Source organism: Vitis vinifera, chromosome 11 (assembly GCF_030704535.1).
Source record: "Vitis vinifera cultivar Pinot Noir 40024 chromosome 11, ASM3070453v1".
NCBI classification, from domain to species: Eukaryota; Viridiplantae; Streptophyta; class Magnoliopsida; order Vitales; family Vitaceae; genus Vitis; species Vitis vinifera.
In genome coordinates, this window is record NC_081815.1 from 5,500,230 (window position 1) to 5,527,114 (window position 26,885).

General features: G+C 40.5%; 1 protein-coding gene across 1 annotated transcript in view; it reads right to left on the reverse strand.

The window, feature by feature from the left end:
- Nucleotides 1–26,885, reverse strand: part of LOC100250870 (uncharacterized) — a 42,065-nt gene that overhangs the window by 1,699 nt on the left and 13,481 nt on the right. Inside the window, exons 3-12 of the mRNA XM_059740709.1 lie at nt 19,353–19,508; nt 19,106–19,273; nt 18,398–18,548; nt 17,422–17,501; nt 7,960–8,232; nt 7,735–7,878; nt 6,829–6,963; nt 6,418–6,516; nt 743–799; nt 284–488 (exon numbers count right to left, since the gene is read on the reverse strand). Of these exons, the coding sequence (XP_059596692.1) occupies nt 284–488; nt 743–799; nt 6,418–6,516; nt 6,829–6,963; nt 7,735–7,878; nt 7,960–8,232; nt 17,422–17,501; nt 18,398–18,548; nt 19,106–19,273; nt 19,353–19,508 (1,468 nt within the window). The remainder of the gene's footprint in view (nt 1–283; nt 489–742; nt 800–6,417; nt 6,517–6,828; nt 6,964–7,734; nt 7,879–7,959; nt 8,233–17,421; nt 17,502–18,397; nt 18,549–19,105; nt 19,274–19,352; nt 19,509–26,885) is intronic.

Consider the following 26,885-nt stretch of genomic DNA (forward strand, 5'->3'; position numbering starts at 1 on the left):
GTTAAAATTCTCATCATCCAAAGAGAATGCAATATATAGAATGTTAAGAAAAATTCATTCATTTTTTTAAAAAAATTTATTTAATTTTCTCCCCTTTTCATTTTATCTCCATAGTTTCTAGGCACAGGCCTCTAGATGACAACATATAATGGTGATCCAGCTCACATCTGTGCATGAGTACAACTGAAAAATGGATATTATTATGTACAACTGAAAAATGGATAATGTTATGTACTTTTTATAAAATACCATACATGTAAAACAGAGATGAATTAACACTCACCAGTGTCATTGCTCATCACCATCTTAAGATGATGTTTCTCTGCAAGCTTGATCAAGACCACATAAATATACCAGTATACCATGCAATATTCACTGGGGGAATACAGTTCCAGTTCAAACCCCAACATGAGAAAACGAGAAGCTATCCAATATGTTTGCTCCTCTACCCAAATGAGGATGTGTTTGGATAATTTTACGCACACATTCTGCAAAAGCAAACAAACTGTAATAGAACACATATCTTTTTGACCAAACCATTAAAAAAGAAACAAAAGATCTTTTTTTTTATATCAGCGATTATTCTAGACCAATCATAAAAAATTAATGCTATATATACATTTTTCCTCATTTACAACATTGTTCTCATCCTGTATTTTAGAAATGAATACAAGGAGTGGAGGTCAATTCAGTTTTAAATTATTTCAAGGACTTAAAGAGTTAGGAGACACAGTGAGCATACCTCTTCATTTGTAATGCTTGACATTTCTCCAAACTCCGTTTTGAAAGCTAGTTCTAACTGTTAAACATCAGTTACAAGAACAAAATGCATGAATTGTATAAGTCTTGATATTTTCTTCATTACCAACAAAAAGTTCACCTGGATTGATATAAACATAAAACAACATAATATCAATTTAACAAAATGAAGGGAGCATCCAGACACTGCACCACTGGAACATATAACAAGTGCAGAAAGTTCTGACATCAAAGAATTGAATGTTTACATCGAAGGAACATAGACAGACACTATTTGGTCTACAACAATGTTGAATGGGTAAAAGAAAGTTGGCGCATTACAAAATATTTTTTTTTAGCTTAGATGGCTATGAACTACAAGCAGGATGCAGTCAAACAAGCAGGTGCAACTCTCAAGCTTCAAAACATCTCATATTTTTCTCACTTTCAGTATCTACAACCATAACCATATACTCTGCTCCATTGAGTGTTTTCCAATCTTTCCCACATTGCTACCTATCCAGTATAGTCTTTATAAACTAATCTCAATCCCATAACTTTTTCCCATCATGACTTTGAATATTTATATAGAAATATCAATAAATAAAATACCCTTCACAATACTTTTTACTAAAAAGAATCATGTACCAAATGGGAATTTGAAACACTTTCCAAAGGGCCAAAATGGAAAAAATAAAATAAAATAAAAATAAAAGGGATTCATAAGGAGGTTACCTTCCATAACCCAAACTATCTACAAAATCAAAGAAAGATTGGGAAACCCCATGACCCCACTAGAACACATAAATAATGCCTTAAAAAAAAGAAAAAAAGAAAATAAATTTCATCACTAGTTACAATTCAAAACATTTGAATGTGCTTTCACTGAGATCCTTCCAAATTGTCAAAAACAGACATAAACAAAAACAATATGCTAACTGCACACAAATCTCTAATTGACCAAGGACCTAGGACTCTCAACAGCTAGGAACTTGTAATAGATGAGAACATCTGTAACTGATTCTACATCCTTTTGCAGAGGCAAAACTTACAAATAAAACTCCAACCTCTTTTCATAAGTTGATATCTTATAAGAATCTTTTCCCACGTTGCCTCCTAAATGAAAAAGCTCAATCATAAACCATACCCTGGTATCAAAATCTCTTTAGCCATTTAAAAAAAAAAAAAAAATGACCCACTTGAAAAAATATTTATGATCACTGAGAACAACCCTTTTTCATAGACCACCTAAATCAATTGGTCCTATAACCATCTACCACTTTTAAAGGACTCAATAATGCAACAAGGTCTCAATCTAAAATTTGATCCAATGACTCAAGTGAAAGCAAAAAAACCCAATTCGTATGGTCATAAGCTTTCTCAGTATCTAATTCACACACTACCCCTGACCTTAAGCTTTTGGACCTAGAGACAATAGCCTCCTTAACAATGAGAGCAACATCCAAAACCTAGCTACCTTCCATGAAAACATTCTGATGCTTTCAAGCCAACTTTCCATCGACTTTCTTAAGCCAAAACCTCATTCAAACAGACCACCAAGTTAATAGACCTAAAATATCTAAAGTCCTCCACCCCATCATTCTTAAGGATCAAAACAAGAAAGGCGGCATTCAAACTCCTCTCAGAAGTCCCAAAAGAATGACAACCCTGCAGATAATCCCTCACATCGTCTTGGATAGTTGTTCAATAATTAATTTCTTTTAATAGATAGGATAATTTCATTAGAATGGGCACATAACAAAAAAAAAGGGGTGCAGCCCATGTACAAATGAAGTATACAAGTAGTGCACAAATAGAAAAGAAAAAGAAAGCTTATAGCACTAACAAACTAATCAATCCCCATATCATCAACAGTGTCTAATTTTTTTAACAATTAATGATGTCTAAAATTTACTAATTAATAATAACATCAAACTAGGCCGGTTTCTGCACAATAACCAGTCATGGGCTAGATTGGATAGATTTCTTGTGTCCCCTAGCTGGTTAGACCAATTTAGTGGAGTTATCCAGAGCAAGTTGCCTTGGCCAGTTTCTGATCACTTCCCAGTCCTTCTAGTGGGGGGTGGGATAAGAAGAGGCCCTTCTCCGTTCAGGTTCGAAAACATGTGCCTTAAGGTTGAGGGATTCAAAGACCTTATTCGAAGATGGTGGAGGAGGATCGAGATCAAAGCCAGTGCTAGCTTTAGATCGGCTACTAAGATGAAGGAAATCAAATAGAAATTGAAAGTATGGAATAGAGAGGTGTTTGGGAGGCTGGACTGTAACAAAAATTTAGCCCTACAACAAGTGGAGTTTTGGGACCGGGTGGAAAGCGAGAGAAGCCTGATTGTGGAGGAAACAGAGTTAAAAAAAGAAGCTAAAGAAAGTTATAAAAAGTGGGTGCTTCTGGAGGAAATTCATTGGAGACAACTTTCAAGGGAAATCTGGTTAAGGGAGGGGGACAGAAACACGAGCTTTTTCCATCGTATGATAAGTGCCCATCGTAGAAACAATTCCTTGGACAGAGTTAAAATTAATGGGGAGTGGCTTTCAGAGGAGCAGAAAGTGAGGGAAGGAATTGTTAACGCTTTCCAGCAGTTGCTTTTAGAAGACATGGGATGGAAGGAGGATATTGGGAGGATTCAACTTGATCAGATCAGTCAACAAGAAGCGGAGAATTTGGAGACTCCTTTTTCAAAGACTGAGGTACATTCAGCTTTGATGGAGATGAATGGGGACAAAGCCCCTGGTTCGGATGGTTTTACTGTGGCCTTTTGGCAAAGCTGTTGGGAATTTGCTAAAAAGGAGATTTTGGAAATGTTTAGGGAGTTCCATGAGCATAGCTCTTTTCTTAAGAGCCTCAACAATACTTTTCTGGTTTTGATTCCTAAGAGAAGTGGGGCTAAGGATCTTGGAGATTTTAGACTTATTAGCCTTTTGGGGGGGCTTTATAAATTGTTGGCTAAAGTGCTAGCTAACAGACTTAAGAAAGTGGTTGGAAAAGTGGTTTCCACTGCCCAGAATGCCTTTGTGACGAGAAGACAAATTCTTGATGCTTCCTTAATTGCAAATGAGGTGATAGATTCGTGGCAGAAAAGAAAAGAGAAGGGGCTTATCTGCAAATTGGACATCGAGAAAGCTTATGACAGCATCAATTGGAAGTTTTTGCTGAAGGTGTTGCAAAAAATGGGCTTTGGGTCTAAGTGGTTGGGGTGGATGTGGAGTTGCTTGTCTTCAGCCAAATTCTCAGTTTTGGTTAATGGGGTGCCAACTGGCTTTTTCTCAAGCACTAAGGGGCTTAGACAAGGAAACCCCCTTTCTCCCTACCTCTTTGTTATGGGAATGGAAGTGTTGGATGTTCTCATCAGGAGAGTTGTGGAGGGGGGATTCTTATCAGGGTGTAGTATTCGGGGTGGTAGTAGATCCACTTTGAACATCTCCCATTTATTCTTTGCTGATGACACATTTGTGTTCTGTGAGGCAAGCAAAGAACACCTAACTCACTTAAGTTGGATTCTCTTCTGGTTTGAAGCTGCTTCAAGTCTAAGGATTAACTTAGCCAAAAGTGAAATTATCCCAGTTGGTGAGGTGGATGAGATTGAAGAGTTGGCAGTAGAGTTAGGCTGCAGGGTGGGATCCTTGCCTTCTCAATATTTGGGTCTTCCTCTAGGGGCTCCTAATAGGGCTCTTTCTATGTGGGATGGGGGCGCTTTGGAAATGGCAGTATATTTCAAAAGGGGGGAGAATCACTTTCATAAAAAGCACTTTGGCTAGTATGCCAATCTACCAAATGTCTATTTTCCGAATGCCCAAGATTTTTGCTAGAAGGCTAGAGAAAGTGCAAAGGGACTTCTTGTGGGGGGAGGGAAACTTGGAGGGGAAAATTCATCTAGTTAAATGGGAGGTGGTTTGTACAGACAAGAACAAGGGTGGGCTAGGCCTAAGGAAGCTAGCCCTGTTGAACAAAGTCTTGCTTGGTAAGTGGATATGGAGGTATGCTTGTGACGAAGATAATCTTTGGAAACAAGTGATCACAACGAAGTATGGGCAAGAGGGTCTTGGATGGAGGTCAAAGAAGGCTAATGGGGCAATTGGAATAGGGGTTTGGAAGGAGATCTTGAAAGAATCTAGTTAGTGTTGGGATAACATGGTGTTGCTAGTTGGGAAGGGCACCAAAATCAGATTTTGTACAGATATTTGGTGTACTGATACAGCGCTGTCCCATTGTTTCCCTCATCTCTTTGTTATGGCTATTCATAGGAATGCAACGGTTGAGGAAATGTGGGATCAAAATTCTGGTCAAGGAGGTTGGAATCTCAATTTTTTGAGGGACTTTAATAATTGGGAGTTGGACATGGTTGGGGATTTGCTCCATGCTTTAAGGGGTCATAGGCCTTCTTTGGAGGAAGATTCTGTTCTTTGGAGGCGAGGAAGAAATGGTCAGTTCAGGGTCAAGGAAGCTTATAGTCTACTGGCCAATCCTAATGATACCGTTTTTCCTTCAGGGTGTATTGGGTGGATTGGGTGCCAACTAAAGTCGCTTTCTTTGCTTGGGAGGCGACATGGGGGAAGGTTCTTATTCTGGATAGGCTTCAGATAAGAGGGTTGCAACTTCCTAATTGCTATTTTTTGTGTGGTTGTGAAGAAGAAAATGTAAATCATATTCTTATACACTGTATAGTGGTTAGAGCTTTGTGGGATATTGTTCTTGGGTTAGTAGATGTAAAATGGGTCTTTCCAAAAACTGTAAAGGAGGTCTTAACTAGTTGTAAGGGCCCCTTTGTGGGGAAGAAAAGGAAAAAAGTTTGGAAATCCATCCCGTTGTGTATTTTTTGGACAGTTTGGAAGAAGAGGAATAGATTAGCTTTTAGGGGGGGTATGTTGAATATCCAGAAACTAAAGAATTTTTTTGTTTGTAATTTATGGAGCTAGGCCAAATTGTATTTAGGTGAAGAGTCTCTCTCCCTTATAGGCTTTTTGGAGTGGATAACATCCACGTAAGGGAAGGTGATCTTTTTCTGGTTTTGTTGTTTTTAGAGGCCTAAGCTGCCTTGTATACCCCCTGTATGCTTTGTGGCTTTATGCCTCTTCTTTAATGCACTTCTTTTTTACTTATCAAAAAAAAAAAATAACATCAAACTATTTCCTTATATTATCAGATACTGAAAATATATTCTCACATGAAAAAGCATGTTTCTATGGGGCAAAGCATGTCATCATTATCAAGAGTCTGCTAATATGTGGAGACAATCTGTGACTATGATTGTTTCTTTAATAGGAAACAGAAATATACTGAAAGACAAATGAAAAATAAGGTAGGATAAGAGACCCTTCAAACAAATACATGCATCTGCATGCACATGCACACCAAAGAAAGGCGAAAAAAGACCCCTAGATCTAGCCATGGTTAACATGAGCTAGTCAGCCTTTAAAACAACTCACTTAAATTAGGATGGGAAAGTTTGATGTAAGGGAAGGATGGAATGCATTTATTTTTATTTTTAAAAAATTTTAAAATAAGTAAAGCATGAGATACATTGCCTTAAAAGAGAATGATGAAACGTACTCAGTAGATTCAGAAAGAAGAGCAAATAGAAGACGATTAAAGATGTTTGAGAAATAGAGGAAACAATCAACAGAAATAATTTGCATTAAGTTTCAAAGATATATAGGACAAACCTGTACATAGATAACACGCCAATCTTGTAAAATTTTCCCAAGCTTACGCCTTTGCCATGCAGCATTTGTACACAGGATTTTAAGCAAATTGATCACTAACTGCAGGAAAAAAGAACAAACTGCAGATATTAGAATCATCTTGCTCAAGAAACTGGAAGAAGGGTACTTTCCCACGTCTTCTGCACACAGACCCAACATAAGATGCATTTGAACAATGATATCTCAAAGGCCGAATATTAACCAAGCATGATAAAATAAACACCCGGTATCTTTGACTGGAACATTCCCCAGATTTCCCAAACAACTTGGAGAATACAGCAGCTCAAAAAGTTTCAACCAAACCCTCTTAATATCCTAAGAAAAGCAACAATGAACAGCAACCACAATTGAACAAAAGATAAGGATACTCACCTGCCCTAATTGCACAACAAATTCATTCTTTTGAATATCATGGTTCTTCACAACTTCAGGCAATGCTGCAGCTCTACAAATCACAGCAAAGATAGGATCTCGTCCGTATAGTTTTCCATCTTGAACCAAAAGAAGCTGTTTATAAATTATCAGGGTGAGAATCGAAAACTATGATAATAGAGAGGTAGTCATAAAAAAACTCTTACAAAACTAGGGAGCAAAACCAAACAACAAGCTTGACTAGTGTAAACCTAAAAATGGCAATCACTAAGCATAGCATATGGCATAAAAGATAGAATGAAAATCCTTTTAACAGGACTACAAAATCACTAGTAACGTGAATTTTTTTCATTATTGGAAAAAATAAAAAACAAAACCTAAAGCACAAGAATACTAATTTTGCACATGCTACTATGCATGAGAATAACCAGTACTAGTATACATCTCCCAACCTCATTGTAACTTAACAATGCTTATCCTACACACACATATCTCCAGACCTCAAAATGTGCAATTTTTTTCTTTTTTCCTTTTTTTTTAATCAGAAACAGACATATGTATTAAATAAGAATAAAAAACATGAAAAGGATGAGAAATCCTCAAAATGGGTAAATTTTGTTTGAGTTGTAACCATCCAACTTGAATCTAATCCATAAAAAATGAGGTCAATACAAAATCAACTCGTTATAGGAGACATGATTAATAAAGATTTAAGAAACATTAACTGCTCATGGTCAATAAAAGCAGAGAATATTTTTGGAAAGAAAGGACATCATACAGATAATTGAAATGACAGAGAACTTGTAGCTAATCAAATAAAAATTATAAAATAAAGCAGGAACTTTATCAATAATCACTAAGAGAAATAGAAATGTGACTAGAGATGAAGGACTAATAAAAACCAACCTGGAGATGAGCTCTTGCAACCAAATCAGGCTGAGGCTTCTGGAATTGCACCACAAAGCGCAAAACAGCTTCTAACGAGGGGTCCAAAGAATAGGAACAAATAATGTCTAAATGATGAAGAAGTTTCTTGAAGTATTCAATTGCCTATAAGAATAAAAGCAAACAAAATTTTTATAACAAAAGTAAATTACTAGAATCATTAGTTTTAATTCTATACACTCTCACCTTTTTCCAGTTAAGAATTCTAATGGCACGTGGTGGGGTAGGAGCAGATAACCTACTGTTTAAACTTGCATCGAATCCAATTGGTTCACAACCAGAGGCTGTCGTTTTATCTTCTATACCATCTTCACAATTTCCACATGCACTAGACCTAAGGAATTCAGCTGATTTATAAATGCATTCTAGCTCTGATAAGCAGGAGGCAATATGCTTTCTTGCTAACTCCAAACCTCTTCCTTGAGGTCGTCGCATGCACATAAGAACATGGTAAAAATGCTGAACACAAAGCAAAACATGGTAAAAATGCTGAACACAAAGCAAGACATGGTAAAATTGCTGAACACAAAGCAAAAGATAGTAAAGGCTACTATTAAAATAGAAAATGGTTGAAATAATGGTTATGCATATTTGTTCTGAAAAGCATAACCATAAATACTAGAAAAAGACACCAAATAAACCTAAGTCACAGAAAAACATATTTGTGATGAAGTGTCCTTGCTGGAACCTCACGCAACAACATTGCAACAGATTGGACAAAAGTTGAACAATCATTTCTACTCATTAGTCGCAGAAAAGTGATGGAAGTTCGTTACAGATTATAGTTTTAAGGTCCCAAGGCAAAAACATGAAAACTATACATATGTTTAAGTGACATGGAATTCAGAAAAAAAGAAAAAAAGAAAGGTGAAAGCTCCACCCACAAGCAGAACTAAACAAAATGTACAAAAATCTTTCAGAGCTTTTGTTTTGGAGGCTGACATATAAATCCTCCAGCTCTTATCTGACCATACATAAAAAAGGAACAGAATATCATATTCAATACCATAAATTGTTGCTTCAGTCTGTTAAGCTTACAACTGAATTGATGTGGCATTTTCAAGGACTTCACGCTTATAAGGACAAAGAAATCTTACTTGTTCATCAATGTAACTGAGATAATCTGATTATGGCAAACAGTTTTTTTTTTTTTTGATAGATAAACAGTCAAATATATTAGAAAAGGCTAAAAAAGCCGCATGTATACAGGGGGTATACTAAACAGCCCCAAAAGAGGCTGGAAAAACAACAAAAACAAGGGTAAAAACCTCACCCACCCTCAAGTGGTCCCAAGCCACTCCAAAAAACCTAACAGAGAGTAGGTTTCCTCACCAATGTACACCTTAGCCCAACCCCACAAGTTACAAACAAAAGAATTCTTGAATTTCTGAATATCTAAAGACCCTCCCCTGAACACTATCCTATTCCTTTCCTTCCAAACCGTCCAAAAAATGCACAGCGGTATGGAATTCCATATTTTTTTTCTTTTTTTTCCCACAAAAGAACCCCTCCAACTATGAAGCACCTCTATAACCGACTCTGGGAACACCCATTGAACTCCGAAAATGACAAGGGTAATCTCCCAAATAGTTTTAACCACTGTACAATGTAAGAGAATATGATTCACATTTTCCTCTTCGCATCCACATAAGTAACACCGATTAGGTAGCTGCCATCCCCTTCTTTGAAGCTTATCCAAAGTGAGGATCTTCCCCCACGCTGCCTCCCAAGCAAAAAAAGACACTTTTGTTGGAACCCTATCCATCCAAATGCGTCTATTCGGAAAAGCACCAACTGAGTGGCCGCTCAAACTTCTGTAGGCCCCCTTGGCCCCAAAAACGCCGTTGCCTTCCCGCTTCCATCTCACTGAGTCCTCCTCCTGAGAAATCCTGAAATCCTTCAGAAGATTCAGCATTTCTCCTATCTGATCTATCTCCCAATCATTGAAATCTCTAGCCAAACTGAGATTCCACCCTCCTTGCCCCAAACTAGAATCCCACACTTCACAAACTTTGGCATTCTTATGACCCGCCAAGGTAAACAACTGAGGAAAAGTTTGAGAAAGCGCCTCATTGCCACACCACTTATCCATCCAAAACAAAACTCTATTCCCCTTCCCAACCTTAAGGTCCATGCTCTCCCAACACCACTCCGCCTCTTTCATTATCTCCTTCCACAACCCCACCCCATAAGGCCCACAAACTTCCTTAGTCCTCCACCCACATCCCTCTTGCCCATATTTCACCCCTATCGCCTTTTTCCATAGGTTATCCTTCTCATAGACATATCTCCATACCCATTTGCCCAACAATGTTTTGTTCAACAAATCTATCTTTCGGATGCCTAATCCCCCCTCCTCCTTAGGGCTGCAAACCACTTGCCAATTAATCAAATGAACTTTCCCCTCCAAACTTCCTCCCCCCCACAAGAAATCTCTTTGGATTTTTTCAATCCTTTTTGCCACCACCTTAGGAATTCGAATAAGTGAAAGGAGGTAGATGGGTATGCTGGCCAAAGTGCTCTTAATAAGAGTAATTCTTCCCCCCTTGGAGATATATTGCCTTTTCCACTGGGCCAATCTTCTTCTCATTCTCTCTTCCACCCCATCCCAAGAAGAGGCGTTTTTATGATTGGCTCCAAGGGGCAGCCCCAAGTAAACAGCGGGTAACGCCCCCAATTTACAACCCAGCTCAGCCGCCAACTCCTCCATCCCATCCACTTCCCCCACCGGAATAAGGACACTCTTAGCCAGGTTAATTCTCAAGCCGAAGGCAGCCTCAAACCACGCCAAAATCCAGCTTAGATTGGTCAGTTGCTCTCTTCTAGCTTTGCAGAAAATTAGAGTGTCGTCAGCAAAGAGGAGGTGCGAAACAGTCAGCTCATCCCCCCCTCTCCCCCGCATCCTACAGCCTGAAATAAAGCCCCCTTCACCAGCCCGGCTAATCATGGTGCTAAGCACTTCCATACCCAAAACAAAAAGATAAGGAGAGAGGGGATCTCCTTGCCGTAGCCCCTTTGAGTTCGAAAAGAAACCGGCTGGAACCCCATTGATTAATATAGAGAATTTGGCGGTAGAAATACACCACCTCATCCATTCCTCCCACCGAGACCCAAATCCCATCTTCCGAAGAACCTTCATAAGGAAGTTCCAATTGATACTATTATAAGCTTTTTCAATGTCCAACTTACATATCAACCCTTTCTCTTTTCTTTTATACCAATAATCAATCACCTCATTAGCTACTAGAGACGCATCCAAAATCTGTCTCCCTCTCACAAAGGCATTTTGGTCAACTGAGACCACTCTGTCCAGCACTTTCTTTAGCCTATTTGCTAGGACTTTGGCTAAAAGTTTATACAAACTCCCAAGCAAACTAATTGGCCTAAAGTCCCCCAAGTCATCAGCTCCTCCTTTCTTGGGAATAAGGGTCAAAAAGGTGGTATTAAGAGACTTGGCAAAGGATCCATACTCAAAGAATTCCTTAAACAGTTCCATCACCTCCTCCTTCACCACATCCCAGCAATCTTGCCAAAAGGCCATTGTGAACCCATCCGGACCTGGAGCTTTGTCACCCCTCATCTCCATTAGTGCAAAATGAATTTCCTCCTCAGAGAAGGGCACCTCCAAATTTTCAGCTTCCCGGGAATTAAGCTGTTTGAGCTGCAGGCCCTCAATATCTGCTCTCCACCCCGTCTCTTCTGAAAGTAAATTCTGGAAAGCATTCACTATCCCCTCCCTCACCTCTTGATCCTCAGTCAGCATCTCCCCATTAATTGTAATCCTATCCAAAGAATTATTCCTGCGATGAGCATTGGCCATACGATGAAAATAACCGGTATTCCTATCCCCTTCCTTTAGCCACAGCTCCCTAGATTTCTGCCTCCACTGAATTTCCTCCATTAGCACCCATTTATAAAAAGCATCCTTGGCTTCTTTTTTCTGCTCAGCTTCAGCCATGGACAGCCTCCTCTCACTTTCCACTCCATCCCAATGTTCCAGCTGCTGAAGGGCAGAATTTTTATTGACTTCCACCCTTCCAAACACCTCCCTATTCCAGACTTTAATATTTTGTTTCACAACCTTCATCTTGTAGGCCAATCTGAAGCTGGCCCTACCTCTTGCCTCAATCCCTTGCCACCACCCCCGGAGAAGACCCTTAAAGTCGTCCATTTTCAGCCACATATTCTCGAATCTAAACGGAGTTGGGCCTCTCCTTAACCCCCCCCACCCATCAACAAAATAGGAAAGTGGTCGGACGTAGGTCTATGCATTCTGCATTGGGCTACCCCACTGAACATATCTAGCCACTGCTGGGTCACCAAAAACCTGTCTAGCCTTGCCAGGATTGGTTATTCCTTCCCCCACTCCAAGTGGCAATGCCCCCTTGCATAGGAAGATCAATTAGCTCTAAATCATCCACAGTTTGGGCGAAATTTCTCATGGCCCCAGACAATCTTCCCTGTCTACTCCTTTCTCGCTGGGACAAGATGACATTGAAGTCCCCCCCAATACACCATGGCTCCTCCCACAAGCCTCTAATCGCCCCTAGCTCTTCCCAAAGACAATCCCTGTCTTCTTTGGGGAAAGGACCGTACACCCCAGTAAATATCCATATCATCCCATTTTCCACATTCCTAATCCTACACGAGACTGAGAATTTCCCCACCTCCGTCTCCATCACCTCCAGAGACCTCTTATCCCAACACACCAGAATCCCTCCTGCAGTGCCCAGAGCATCTAAAGCCGTCCAATTAGACCACCTACCAGAACCCAAGCTTCTCACCACTCCCTCCGACAATGTCTCAATTTTGGTCTCCTGAAGACAAAAAAGATCCACCCTCTGACTTCTGATCACTGCCTTAATGACCCTTCTTTTGGCGCTGTCATTGGCCCCCCGGACATTCCAACTCAGTATTCTTATCTTCATTTAAACTCCATAATTTGGCACCCCCTCACTTGCCCACCAACATTTTGCTTCTTCCCCCCTTCATAATTAATGGAGCACTCTAATCTTTTCAACTCCCTCTCAAATTTGGATTTCTCCAAAATGCTCTTGCTATGAACTCTTTCCCTTCTCTTCCGAATTTTAACCAGAAATTCCATAATATCCTTCTCCAATCCTTCTGTCGAGAACCCCAGAAAATTACTGAACTTGGCTAAATCACTGTTCTCCCAGCTAATCTCCTCCCCTGCCTTACTTACTCGTGGCACTATTTGATCAGAGCTCACATCCTTTCCAACATCGTCAGTGCTGCTCTTGCTAACCTCCACCAAATCCCAACATTCTCCATTTTTTCTCAAGGGGGATTCCGATCCCATGATCATTTGGAGCGGATTTTCATCCTCATCACACTTCTTTCCAGGCCCAGAAAGGTCGCAAAATTCCCCCACTGGAATCCGACCAAAAAGAAAAGAAGGGGAGAGAGGAGGCTCAGGGCTTAAGCAATCGAACTGGACGTACCTCTTCGCTTCCTCTACCAAGGCAAGATCAGTCTTCGTTTGCTCTGTGTGGAAAGCCTCTGCCTCTCTCAGCCTCCTCAGCTCATCCTTCTCCCAAAACAGAGAGCATTCGTAGATTGGGCTTCCCGAGCTTGGGCCGCGACTTTGGGCCTCAACAAGATGGTCGCTTGGCTCCCTCATTGGCCTTTGACCATCTTCTACCAGCCCTATATCCACCGTGGGCTTCCAAGCCTTAATTCGTCTGGAATCCGCCTTCCCCTTTTGTCCAATAGAGACCACAAAGGAAGAAGATGGGCTTAAACCCTTAGACCCACTAGGCTCCACCACAAAGCCCATCTCAGTAGGCCCACTCTGCATAATCCCCTTTCCCTTGGGCCTTAGTTGCAGCGCACCCAACCCACGAGAGCACTCCGTGGATCGCCCCGACCCATGAGTCACTTTCCGCGTCCCATCCACCTTCTGCAACTGCTCCTCGAGCCTCGAGCCTCCCCCAACCTTCCTCACGCGCTTGCCCTCGCGTGGCTGGACCTCACCCTCAACCTCTCCCTCTGCTCCGCCACCCTCGTCCTCTTCATCTGCTCCGATGGATTTTCCTTTCTCGACGGTCGACGTCACACGCATCGTCGGTCTCGTCTCCCACCACAGAGAGAGTGAATAGCACAGATTCTCAATGCATATTTCCACCATTTTAGGGATTTTCCCTCCATTTATCCTAACCCGAATTCTAGCCCACTGTATCTCCTCCTTCCTCTCCGTTTTCTCATCTATATCCACAAAGCCCCCGCACCCCTCTCCTATCTTACTCAGAATGTCTCGATTCCATAGGGAAATGGGAAGACCCACAATCCTTACCCAGGCCTCTCCTTCTTTCTCTTCCTCCGACAAACATCCCGTTCTTTGGCTCCATTTTTCCAGTCGCATGACGAAGCCCCCGACCTCTATTTCCCCATCAACTAGGGCTTTTTCAGCTTCATTTACCAACTCAAATTCCAATAATACCTTTCCTTCGTTCATTTTGGCCAAGCCTAAATTGCCCCTTAGCCCCCACGCTTTTGACATTTGGGTCCCCCAGCTCCTTAAATCTTCCCCCTCTCCACGCCTTGGGTTCCAGCTACCGACAAGGCATTGGTTCAGCTTCTCCAAATTCGCCCTTATAGCTCTGCTATCCACTTTTACCCTAACCACCTCGTCTCCGGTGCTGCATTTTTGCTTGACCACCTCCGCAAAGGATTTTCCCCACATGGGTATCCAAAGTTTGCCCTTGTCCTCTTGTCCCGCTTGCCCGCCTGGTCTAGGCTCCATCTCACGCAGCGCCTCCGCCAATAGGATCCAACCTCCTTTTGCTCCTCTGCCTTTGGGGACAAAGATACTGAACCTCTTCTTTGCCCTATCAATAACCCCCAATCGAAGGAACCATCCCCCCTTATTTTCGCCTCGCACTAGGGAGAAAAATCTCCCCTTCTCTTGCCAGCGTTTCTCCCAGTAGCCAGTTCTCATGTCCTTTGAACAAGAGACCAAGCCTTCAATGAGTGGCCCTAAACTTGCCGGCCCCAACTTGATCCAAGAAGAAACGTCTCCCTTTCTTTCCACTATGAGGATTTGCATCCTGCCCTTCTTCTGCTCTGTCTCGACCAGAAAATTCTTGGATTCTATCCCAAAACTCCTTTTCCTACCCCCTGACTGGAAATGGCTCACTGAGTCCCCGATCCCACCCTGGGACCAGCTTTCATCTCCCTCGCTTTCACACACTCTCTCTCTAGGTCTTTCTCTCTCTTCCATTGCATCCTCGATCAGACTTCTGATTATGGCAAACAGTTAGAAAGAGAAACATCAAGATACGCTAGAATGGTTCCACAGATCAACCAGGAAAAGGAAAAAATGGCAGCAAATTCTTTATTACATTCCCCAGCAACATTCTAAACTTCTTCAAGCTTCACTTTCCTACTTTATGATCATATCTTTATGTTATGGATTTTTTCCACCTACATTCCACCACCTAGCTCTTGTGTGTATATGTCCCCTATTCTTTCTCCATCTTGCAGTACATCTTACCTTCTATCAACTGTCTATAATGTGGTTAAAATCTCTCCTGGGTACTACTTTACAATCTTTCCATAGCCTCCACCAATCATAGTAGCAAGAAGCAAAGTTTTATTTGACTAGTATTTGATCTACTTTTAAATGTTAGTAATTGTTGATCCCCTTTTATAAAGGGTTGCTAACGATGTCATTTTTTTTTTTTTTTTTCAATTAGAAACACACTAGAGTTTTTTTATTAGTTAAAAAAAAATCAAGAAGGATGAGACATCCTTCCACATATACAAGTCTGATCAGAACAAAAGAAGAAACTCCTCAACAAGAAGTCATACAAGCTGAACAAACTAAAAAGAATTACAAAAATCTAAGATACTTTATGATGATATCTCCATCCTCATTCTCTTCAAATCCATAACCCATATGCAGCTCTTCAAACCCTCCCTTTTTGAGGTCACTTATGTCTCCTCCAAGAAAATCTCTCCATTATCTATTCTCTTGAACTAGTTCATACATATTCTCCCAAATCTTCGTTTGATGATTTCATCGACTCCTACTTCAGGTGCAAATCATACCATCTCTTCTCCTAAGACAAGTATTATTGATATATATATATAGGTTATTGATATTATTCTATCACCTCCATTCATAAAGTCTTCAAGTTCCTCGTAGATTTTTATCTACAACTATCCTTACTTTGTCCTATGTCTTTCAGAGTATATCAAAGTTTATAACCCATGTTCAGTGTCCCTAGATTTGTACCCTTTCCACCTTGTGTTTTATAGAAGACTACCTTACTTCTTTTAATCATTGACATATACTGATCCACAATTTTGCTTGTTAGTATCCTTATTTTCCAAGTTGATGACTCTACCAGACTACCATATTCCTTTTGTTAAATAAGAAACAAACATATTCATTGATATGAATTTAAAAATACAAGTGAAGGATGAGGAATCCTTCCAAAATTTACAAAATCTGATCAAAAGAAGTGGTGGAGAAATCTTCTCCCAGAGAAGAAAGAGATCTATACATCGCTGGAGTACCACATGCAACTGTACAAGGAGAAGCAACTAGACATTCATTAAGGGGGTAAATAATCTCCTGCAAAATGAAACCGAATCATTGCTCCTTTTTTGCTAAAAGATCCACAAAATTATTAGTTGAGTGAGGAGACCAAGAGAAAGAGCAGTTCAGGATGTGTGCAACATCTAAATATTTGACAGAGCAACCCATTGTACCTCAAAGGCCTTTCTAACTTAGCCACCCAAGATAACAACACGATAGGGTCCCTACCACTTGTAGGTTAGAAAGGCTTAAAGCCCTAGCTTGTAGCAAGCCCTCTAGAAAGGCTAAAATCTCTGCCTTGATGACTAAAGTTTCTCCTGTCGGTTTTGAAAAATCTCTAACCACAATCTCATTATGGTCTTTGATCACTGCTCCAATGCCCGTTTGACCTGGGTGTCTCACGGTACACCCATCAAAATCCACTGACCCTCCATTTAAGTGTGAGAAACCTTGTCAGTTTGCCTATTTCTTACTGTATCTGAACATTGCTGGTGCTTCACTTCCAAGTGCTAATATGATATGCAGTTTTGGGGGCATAAACCCACTAACCCTTGCCATTCTTCGTCATACTCTTAAAATGCACAATATGTCACAAGATAGGAAATACTCCATCTCAACTCAACTTCATAGCAAAAGCTTGTTTATGGATAAAATCATAGCTCCAAATAAATAAACTGAGGCTCACACAAATAAGCCACTACAGGGGTAAAACAAATTCTTGAAATTATTTTAGAAGTCTATTAAATTTTAAAGAATAATGCATGCAATTATTTTCTAGATTTCCTCTAGAGTTCAACATACTAAAGTATTCCTAATGCCCTGAAAGGATGGGCGGTAGGAAGAATAAAGTTAAACAGGGAGAAACAAAATAGTAGAAGCACATCTAGAGACGCATATGTTGATGTAGGAAAAGGACTGGTAATCATGAACACATGATTATGAAGAAACAGTGCTGGTAATCGTAAAAGCCCCTGCCACTTTGGATAGGGCAGGCCAGGGCAATATTATTTTCAAAGGAAAAAATATAATGAAATAGACTGGGAGCAATCATGAGCAATAAAGAGAGAGTAAACACAGGGTAAGACCTTACGAAAGCGTAAGCGACATAGCAAAGCTTTGCAATAACCTTCTTCCAAATCAAGATTAGGTTGTAATGGCTCTATATCTGCAGTAAAATAGGTAGTACAATAATCAAGAGAAATCCTCTGAAAAATACTGTTTGCATAAGGAAAAAGGGTAGTAATGGAAAATAGATGGTAAAACTGCAACTCAAAACAATAACAGACATCATTAATTGCATAAACAACTGGTGGTACTATGTGGGACTAATGAACAACAATAACCTAGAAAGCAGATTTATTGATTACATCAGAGTTCATTGCCAATAGCCAACTTCCACCTCCATTTATCACAGGAAGCTCTTTTTCTTTTCTTTTTCTCTTTTCTCTTCCAGTAACTGCTGAAATTGATTCAGCAAGAGAGTCTAAGCAACACCAATCCAGGGCTTCAACCTATCTGTAAAATTTTCATCACGATACAGATGATCTCCCTTGGAAAATTATCAACACAAAAATTTGTCTATTTATTCACTGGTTAAATTTTCCATAGAGTCTGTATCTTCATTTGCTTCTCTATTGATGCCTCATCACTAGAGAAGGTTTGCGTAAGGATATTTCTATACTCCTGAATAAGAGGCCAAAATCTGAGCCTAGAGGAATTACCTGTGATTGAATTAATAACATCTGGTGAGTCCCTCTCTATTTGAGTAGTTTTTTTATAGGTTCCTCTCTATTTGAATATTATAATATCCAAGATGGATTTTTTGGCATAACCAATCCCTAAGAGCCACCTAGCTATGCTGATACTACTGGAGTGTTATCAAAATGGGAAAACTGATCAGCTAGGACCCTGCCTTGATGACTCATTATAATACCTGCTCACATAGTTCCTCCTTTTCTGAGACCCATCAAATTAACCATGTTTCAAGTCTTTACAGTCTCAATATATGGTGCTTTACTAATAGAAAAGAAACTAAATTTGCGCAAATGATCATGTCATTACCTTCCAACACCCTTTTTTTAGATGATGGGGCTTTACAAGCACGCAATTGGCGAGAGATTGTTTCTTCTACTGCATTTAGCATTGATAAACATTTTCCATCTCCATCCCCATTCAAAGGTAGACCATATGTCATTGTAAAAAGATCCTCTTCCTACCAAGGAAACCAATGGAATCAGAAGTGAATTTGAAACAAAAAGCATTCAAGAAAAGTTGCTCATAAAAAATGAATAAATATTGTAACTCTGCAATTCAGAAAATATGTATGTAGACAAAAATGAATTTTTCTTCTATGAGGATGTGTGAAAACATTTTGTACAAATGGAGTGATGTATAAGTACCCCAAACCTTGTTTTGCTTTATTCTTCTCTTTGCCCCAAACATCCATCCAGGAAGCCATACCCTAAACATTCTTCCATTTGTTCCTTATATCCATCCAGGGAGCATAAATAAAACATCGTTTTAGTTTTGAGAAGCTAACTCCTCAATGCCAGAACTAGACAAATTGTCTACATAATTTAATTTCAGAATAACTAATTATCTATATCAAATAGTCACTCTGAACAAAGATAAATAGCATACGCAAAGAAGTGTATTTTTTGTTTTTTTTTTTTTTTTTTTTTTTTTGGCAGGGAGTAGGGGGAGAGAAAACAAGAAAGAACCATTAAATTACAAAAAGGGGAGGATAAAAGAACTGTTGGAATACTTTACTTCATGTGTTCTTGCGTCTGAGACAACTGAAATAACTGCCTTGCAGGTTGCACGTATGAGTCTGCAATATGAATGCAATATAGCATGTGAAGAAGTTCTATCAAGCCTCAGAAGATAGATGCATGAAAAGACAGTTTGTGCCAATGAATGACCCTTGTGCCATGTTGCCTGCCATGTGAGATTATAATTTAGAAGGAAGAACACAAGGAAACCAGTTGGACTGACTGAAACGTAATGTTGAAAATACCTCGCATGATAGAAGATGGTCCATGATGTCAATAGTGCATTGGACATCAATAGTTTTATCAAAGCTAAGAGGAACTGGAGCAGCACCATTCTCGATGGCTTCATCAACAGAATAATATTTACAAACAATACCAGAATCCATCTTTGGGTCCATTATCTAAAATGAGAAGCAAATACAACACATAAGGAAGGTCAAAAGATATTAAGAATACGCCTCAAAAGAACAAACAACTTCACAAAAATAGGAACATATCAATTCTTGCAGACCATACTTGATGAGAATTGTTTTGAGTTCAAAACTAAAAACTCAAAAGGCATTCTGCTCCACACTTTAACTCAAACCAAAAATTAGTCCCTACAATTATCACTCCCTCCAAACTCAAAGCAGTTAGATAAGAAATGCACTGTGTCTACATGTTGGGTGTCTTAAATGAATACGAAAAATAACTTTTATTGGTAAAAGCAGTTATAATAAAAGTGCCTAACATAGGGCAAACAAAAGTATATACAATGTATACAATGCACCAAAGGCCAAAAAAGAAGAGGGATACACAAAAAACAACACCCTCGCCTCACTTACAACCTAACCAAACAATAAAATCAAACAATGAAAATGAGATAAACCTAAATGCACACTAACCCAATCCAAAAACATACATAAAGGACCATGCGATTGATTGGTTCACCATGTTGGAATTGTCAAAGGCTCTTTGATTTCTCTCCTTCCTAAAATGAGCATAAAGGAGCTGCTCTCCACGCCTTCTTCCTTTTCTTCCCTACAAAAGCTCCATGCTAACTAAAAAGAGCATCATTGGCTGAAGGCAACATCACCCATTGAACACCAAACAGAGCTTGAATAAGCTGCCAAAGCATGGCTGCTTTAAGGCAGTGAAGGAGGAATAATTTGTTGATTCCCCCCTCTCCTTTACACAAAAAACACCTGCTCGATAAACACCAACCTCTCCTTTTTAGCTAATCCAGAGTTAGAATTATTTCCCATAAAGTTTCCCATGCAAAACAGTTAACCCACTTTGGGACCCAAGGGTTCCACACAAGCCTGAAGGGAACACCTTCAGTTTGCAAATTGCTAGGAATAAATAATAGGGTTTAACAGTAAAGATGGCCCATCAAACCATGACATCCCCAAAACCCTTTCTAATCACGTGCCCTTGCAACTTTATGAAAAAAGCTTCCACCTCTCACATCTCTCAATCATAATTCTATCTTGTGAACACTAGATTCCAATAACCTGCTTCCCCTAACTGCTCCCACATTTGATATACCTAGGCATCTTTGGTGGAGGCTATTGAGAGTAACTTGGGGAAAGCGTTGTCTAGGGAATCCACACCACACCACCTGTTGTTCCAAAATTGCATGTTCCTACCATTTTCTAACCTAAATTCAACCATTTTATCAAACTCCTTCCAACTGCTCCTAATAGCCTTCTAAAGACCCACGACATAACCTTCCCTTGAAACTCTAGAACACCAACTCCCCCCTTCCTCCCCATACTTCCCAACAATCACCTATTTTCCCAAGAGACTCATTCTCAAAAGCGCATCTCCAACACCATTTTCCAAGAAGGGCCTTATCTAGAGTAGACAAATTTCTAATACCTAAGCCCCATCCTTCTTATTCATGTAGACTATTAATCAGTTCACTAAGTGAGACCCACTTTGGAGCTCTCCTCCCCCAAATGAAGTCCCTTTGGATCTTCTCCAATCTTAAACTTACCTTACAATGGATTATAAATAAAGACATGTAGTAGATTGGTAAGCTAGAAAGAGTACTCTTTACCAAAGTTAGTCTCATTCCTTTCGATAAGTACTGCCTCTTCCACATTTTGAACCATTTCTGAAATCTTTCTTCCATTATTTTCCAAGTTCGCAAAGATTTAAAAGAGGCTCCCAAAAAGAGGCCTAAATAAGAGGAAGGGACAGTGCCCACTTTATACCCCACTACCCTAGTGAAATCCTCAAAATTAGAAACCTCCCTTATTGGGATCAATTTTCTTTTATTCAAATTAATTTTTAAATTAGAAATCACCTCAAACTACATGAAGGCCTAACTCATAAACTCCAAATGCTCCTTATTAGAGTCATAAAGAATCAAGGTATCATCAACAAATAAAAGATGAGACACTACCATACTCACACTTCCTTTACCACTAGCCAAGAAGCCCTAGATAGCCCCCTTCCATTACCCTCTTCAAAATATAAGAAAGCACCTCCATTGCCATAATGAAAAGGAAAGGGAAAAGAGGGTCTCCTTGTTTTAGGCCTTTAGAACTTTGGAAGAAGCCTACCTAGGTCCCATTAATCAAAACCGAAAAGCAAGCTGAAAAAATGCACCACCTCATCCAACTTACCCACCCCAAAACCCATTTTTTCATGATTGCAAACAATAAGCCCCAATTCACATGGTCATAAACCTTTTCAATATTCATTTTGCATATCACCCCACTTTTAGAGCCTTTTAGCCCCGAGTCTATGGCTTCATTTGCTATAAGGACTATGTCCAAAATTTATCTATCCTCAACAAAAGAATGTTAGGAGTTCAATACCACTTTCCCCACCACTCTTTTCAATGTGTTAGCCAAAATTTTAGCTAGGAGCTTATAAAGACTCCTCACCAAACTAATAAGGTGAAAGTCCTTCAAATCCTTTGCTCTCACTTTCTTAGGAATAAGCACTATAAAAGTGGTGTCTAAACTTCTCTCAAAGTGACCCAAGTCATGAATCTTCGCAAAAAGTCCATTAATTCATTCTTGACAATGTCCCACCAAAATTTCCAAATGTGAACCCATCCAAACTAGAAGCATTATCCCCACACCAATTGGAGAGAGCTTAAAGAACTTCTTCCTCAAAAAAAAGGTTTCTTAAGAAACCCCAAATCTTCGTTTTCCAAAGAAGGAAAAGAAAACTTACTATGTTTGATCTCTAATCCCCTGGCTTTGAACAAATGTGCTTGAACACATTAATCACCCTATTCATTATCTCAGCTTCCTCGATTAATTTTCTTCTGTCCACTTTGATAGAAACAAAAAATTCCTTCTTCTTTGAGCATTAGCTATTTGTGAAAGAACTTTGAGTTATTATCTCCTTTTTTCAACCATAATTATCTATGTTTGCCCACTTGTTGAAATCCTCCACTACCCTTCTGCTAGCCTCAGTTTCCTCAAGGGAAAGACTAGAATCTCTTCCTTTGGCATGCCAAAGACCAATATGATTAAGCGTGACCTTTTTGTTCGTGGAGACATTCCAAATCACCTCTCTATTCCAAACTATGATATATTGCTTTAGAGCCTTTAGCTTGCTAGCAATGATGCAACTACAAGAGCCACTAAAATTATAGCTTGGCCACTAATTCCCAACTAGATCTTGGAAACCTGCCACTGTCAGCCATACATTTTCAAAACAGAAAAGGAGTTTTTCCACTTCTAATCCCTACTCCATCCATCGAAATAAGAGCATGATCAGAAGTGGGCTTACTGCTTAGACAACACACTCTAATATAGCCACTAAAATGGCTCTCCACTCATCAAATACAAGGAAGTGATCTAGCCTAGAAGATGATCAAATTATTCGAGCCACCACACCAAGTGAAAGAGCCCCTTGTGAGAGGCAAACCCCTCAATCGAAGCTCTTCTATTGTCTCCAAAAATCACCTCATTACTAATGGCATCTTTGAGTAATTTGTCCTTTCTCCAAGAAATCTGACCACATTAAAGTCCGTAGTGATACACCAAGTCACTCCACAATCAAGAATGGTCTAACATAGGTCTAGGTAAGATATTTTGCAATACTCCGCTAAAATGGCCTTCCCACCCCTCTGAGACAAGCAAATGATTTAACCTTGATTAGGTAAGGTTATTCAAGCCTCCGCTCTAAGTAAAAGACCCTCCTAGCAAAGGAAGATCTCTCAACTGAAGGTCCTCAATTACCTCAAAAAATCTTCTCATGGCCATAGACAGCCTACTAGTACGCTCCCTTGGAAAATGGACAATGCTAAAATCACCTCCAATGCACCATGGGTCACTCCACAGACCCTTAATGGCCCCTAATTCTACCTAGAAACCCTCTCCATCACCCCCATCTGAGTTACCATACACTCCCCATGAAAACCTAGACAAACCCATCTTCACAATTCTTAAAACGGCAAGAAATCCCAACTTCTATACCCACTAGCTCTAACACCCTATTTGTCCCAAAAAACCAAGACCTTGCATATTGCCCCCTTTGCCTTTAGCTCACCCCATTTTAAGAATTTGTCTTTTCCTAGACCTTGCACCAACCCTACTAACACCTTTTGAATTTTGGTTTCCTGAAGGTAGACCAAATCTACCCTTTGCAACCTGATGAAAGATTTTAAAACCATTCTTTTATTGTTGTCATTGGCCCCTCTCATGTTTCAAGAGAAAAATCCTTAACTTCATAAACCACCTAACGAACACACCCCACTTCCTCTAATCCCTTTCTCCTTTTAATTTTATCCCTTAGTATTTTACAAACCACTCTAACTTCTTAAGCTCTCTTTCAAAATAAGAGGAAACAAATTTACTTGTTCTCTTACTCGATGCTTGACCCTCTCGTCCTTTCCTTTTCTTGATCTTATTAAGAAGCGTCAAGATCTCCTCCTCAAAACCTTCTATTGGCATGCCTAAGAAATTACTCAAGGCAACCAAACTACTAAAAGCCCTCTCCTCAAGCGCAACATCCCCCTCACCCGCCACCGAGACCCTCTCCTCCTCACTGTCTCACCCAACCTCCCCCTAACCACCACCTCCTTTCCCTTGTTTGCTGAAAACTCCACCAATCTCCCATCTACCAAAATCATCCTCAGCGGTGCCAAGTGCTCAAGATGGGAAAACTCCCCCCTTGCCCCCTTTGTCTGACTTTGAGAATCACCATCTAACTCAAAAGAAGGAGAAAAAGTAGAAGAAGTCCCACCCCCCACAGAGGCAACATAAAGAAATGACGAACCCAGGAATCTTGCTGCTTCCGCCAAGTGACAATGGAGGCGCCAACTATGGGGAAGAACCAACCCTACCACCATTCACGAAGACTCCATCTGCAACTAAGGACTTCGAAGGAGCCCTCTCCCCATTTTTAAAGCCCTCCCCATGAGAGAACTTAAGGCCTAAATGTGCCTGGGCCATCCCACTCCGCCCACACTTAAAAGAACTAGACTTTGGGTCCCTACTAAACTAGGCCTCTTTCCCACTACTACCCGTTGGACCTCTAGTTGCCCACTTCACATCCTGGCTCACCCCCACTCTTCCACTACCAGCCTCTATTTAAGGAACCTTAAGACATTCCACTTCTTGAAGCACTTCCCTTGTCACCATTGCCCCTAACACCTCTGTAAACCCCTTTTTAGAGGTGTTGGCCACCTCCCACCCTACCAAACCACTCTTGCAATCAACAAGTGACATGCCCATAACCTCCTTTTGCCTCGTCAATATTGGCTCCTCAGCACTTAGCAACACACGTTTAATTCTCACCCTCTACCCTTCCCTTCTAGACACTAATTTTGCCCTTTGGCTCCACTAGACAAAATCAAGGTGGTACTTCTTACCATAGCTATATAGCAAAAACAACCAAACCTTCTACTACCTATAACGTCCTTGGTGTGACACTCCTATTTGAACATACCAATACTCAAGCTCATTGTAAGTGCCAACTAGTAGTTCCCTCATCCACTACCACAAAGACCCACAACAATCTCCTATCTTTTTGAAAATATTCTGACTCCAAAGGTGATGAGGTAATCCCACCACTCTCACCCACACTTCCTTAGCCTAACCATCTTTCTGGAAGCAACCTACCTCTGGGCTCCACCTCTCCAGATGTAACACCTTCTCGTTAAACCTTCTTAAACCCCTTAAGAGCACTCTTTCAAAGTCCAAGAAATCCTCAAAGTCAAACAACAGAAGAGCTCCCCCCAGTAGAGAAATCTTCACTCCCCTTCTCATTGGCCAATTAATGGCTACCCAACTGTTTAACAAGCTTAAAACTGGGCTAGGATCAGAACCCTCACCCCACCTCCCAACCAGACAACTCCTCAATTGCTCCTTTCTATCTTGAACATCTTCGGTCCCACCCGGATCTAGATTGCTTCACCTACCCTATTATGAACCTTCCTAATAGCATCTACATACAAACATTTCGTCCCTTCCTTTGAGTTGAAGCCAACATCCACACTCCTAAAGTTGGCTGGGGCAAGAGGCAACCTTGCCTCAATAAAAAGGCCTACACTAATTCCCTTTCCCTTTCCTAATAGTTTTGTAAAACACTTAAAATAATTTTTGATTCCGATTCATATTTGGTATTAGTGAATGAATGGGAGAGAGAAAGCGAGAGAGAGAGAGTGAGCGCGGTAGCGAGTGAGCACGTGAGGAAGGAAAAAGGCGAGATTAAGCCGGCGAGGGAGATGAAGATAAGGAGGGGTCTCGAAGAAGGCTAAGGGGGAGCAGGTTTGCAGTAGAATCCAAGGTGTTTGAGTTGGAGATTATAGAGAGAAGAGGAAAACCCCAAATATTTATAGAGGAAAGTAAAGGGGTAGTCTCGTCTTGGGTCAGAGTGGGAGCAGAGAGTTTAGGGTTCCTAATAGAGGGCCTAAACCACTATATAAGGGACGAGAAGGAAGACATATGGGTGAAGGAATGGAAGGAACAGGGGAGATCCTACTCTCTGTGGCGAAGCGTAAATAAAGTGGGATGCTTCCTCCGGCTAAGGGTAACTGATTTGGAACGAAAACAATACTGTATCTACATTTCAAAAGGTAAAGGAGGAAAAAAGGGATGGGCTGCAATGGCGGAAAATCTACAGATTCTGCGTAGGTCAATCGATAGAAAGAACAATATGCAAGAAGAAATGGTAGGTGGAAACATGGATGTGAAGAGAACGTTCGCGGAAGTGGTGAAGAGACCGATCTGTAGAGTTATAAATTCAGTTCAGGTGAAGGTATGGAGGGAGGAAATCCAAAGAAATCTGGAAAAATTGGAGTATTGTGTTGTCGAGAGTTGGAACCCTAGGTCAGGCAATGAAGAAGATTTGGAGAAATGGGGGAGATTTCTGGCGAGCTCTTGGGGATTGAAAGGAAGTTTAGGGCTGGCAAAATTGGAGAGAAGCAGAATCTTGTTGGAATTTGAATCTTTGGAAGAAGCTCAACGGGTTTCCCTATCAGGAGAAAGAATGATAGGAGAGCTAAGGCTAAGTTTTGAGAAATGGAGCCCAAGGAGTGGATGCAGGGAGGAGGAGGAACAAACTAATGAAGTTTGGGTTAGAATCTTTGGACTACCAGTGTCGTTGTGGAACCCGACTGTATTGAGCAGGGTGGGGGATGAATGCGGTGGTTTCATTGACATCGATTCGCAGACGGAGAAGCTGGAAGAGCTCCAATGGGCTAGGATTCTGGTTAAGACGGACGGTGGAGCTAAACCGAGTACGCTGGAGATTGGGATCGAGGAAGAAGCTTTCACCCTCGCCCTCTGGTGGGAGCTCAGGTCGTCAGTCAAGAAGGTTAGGGTTGA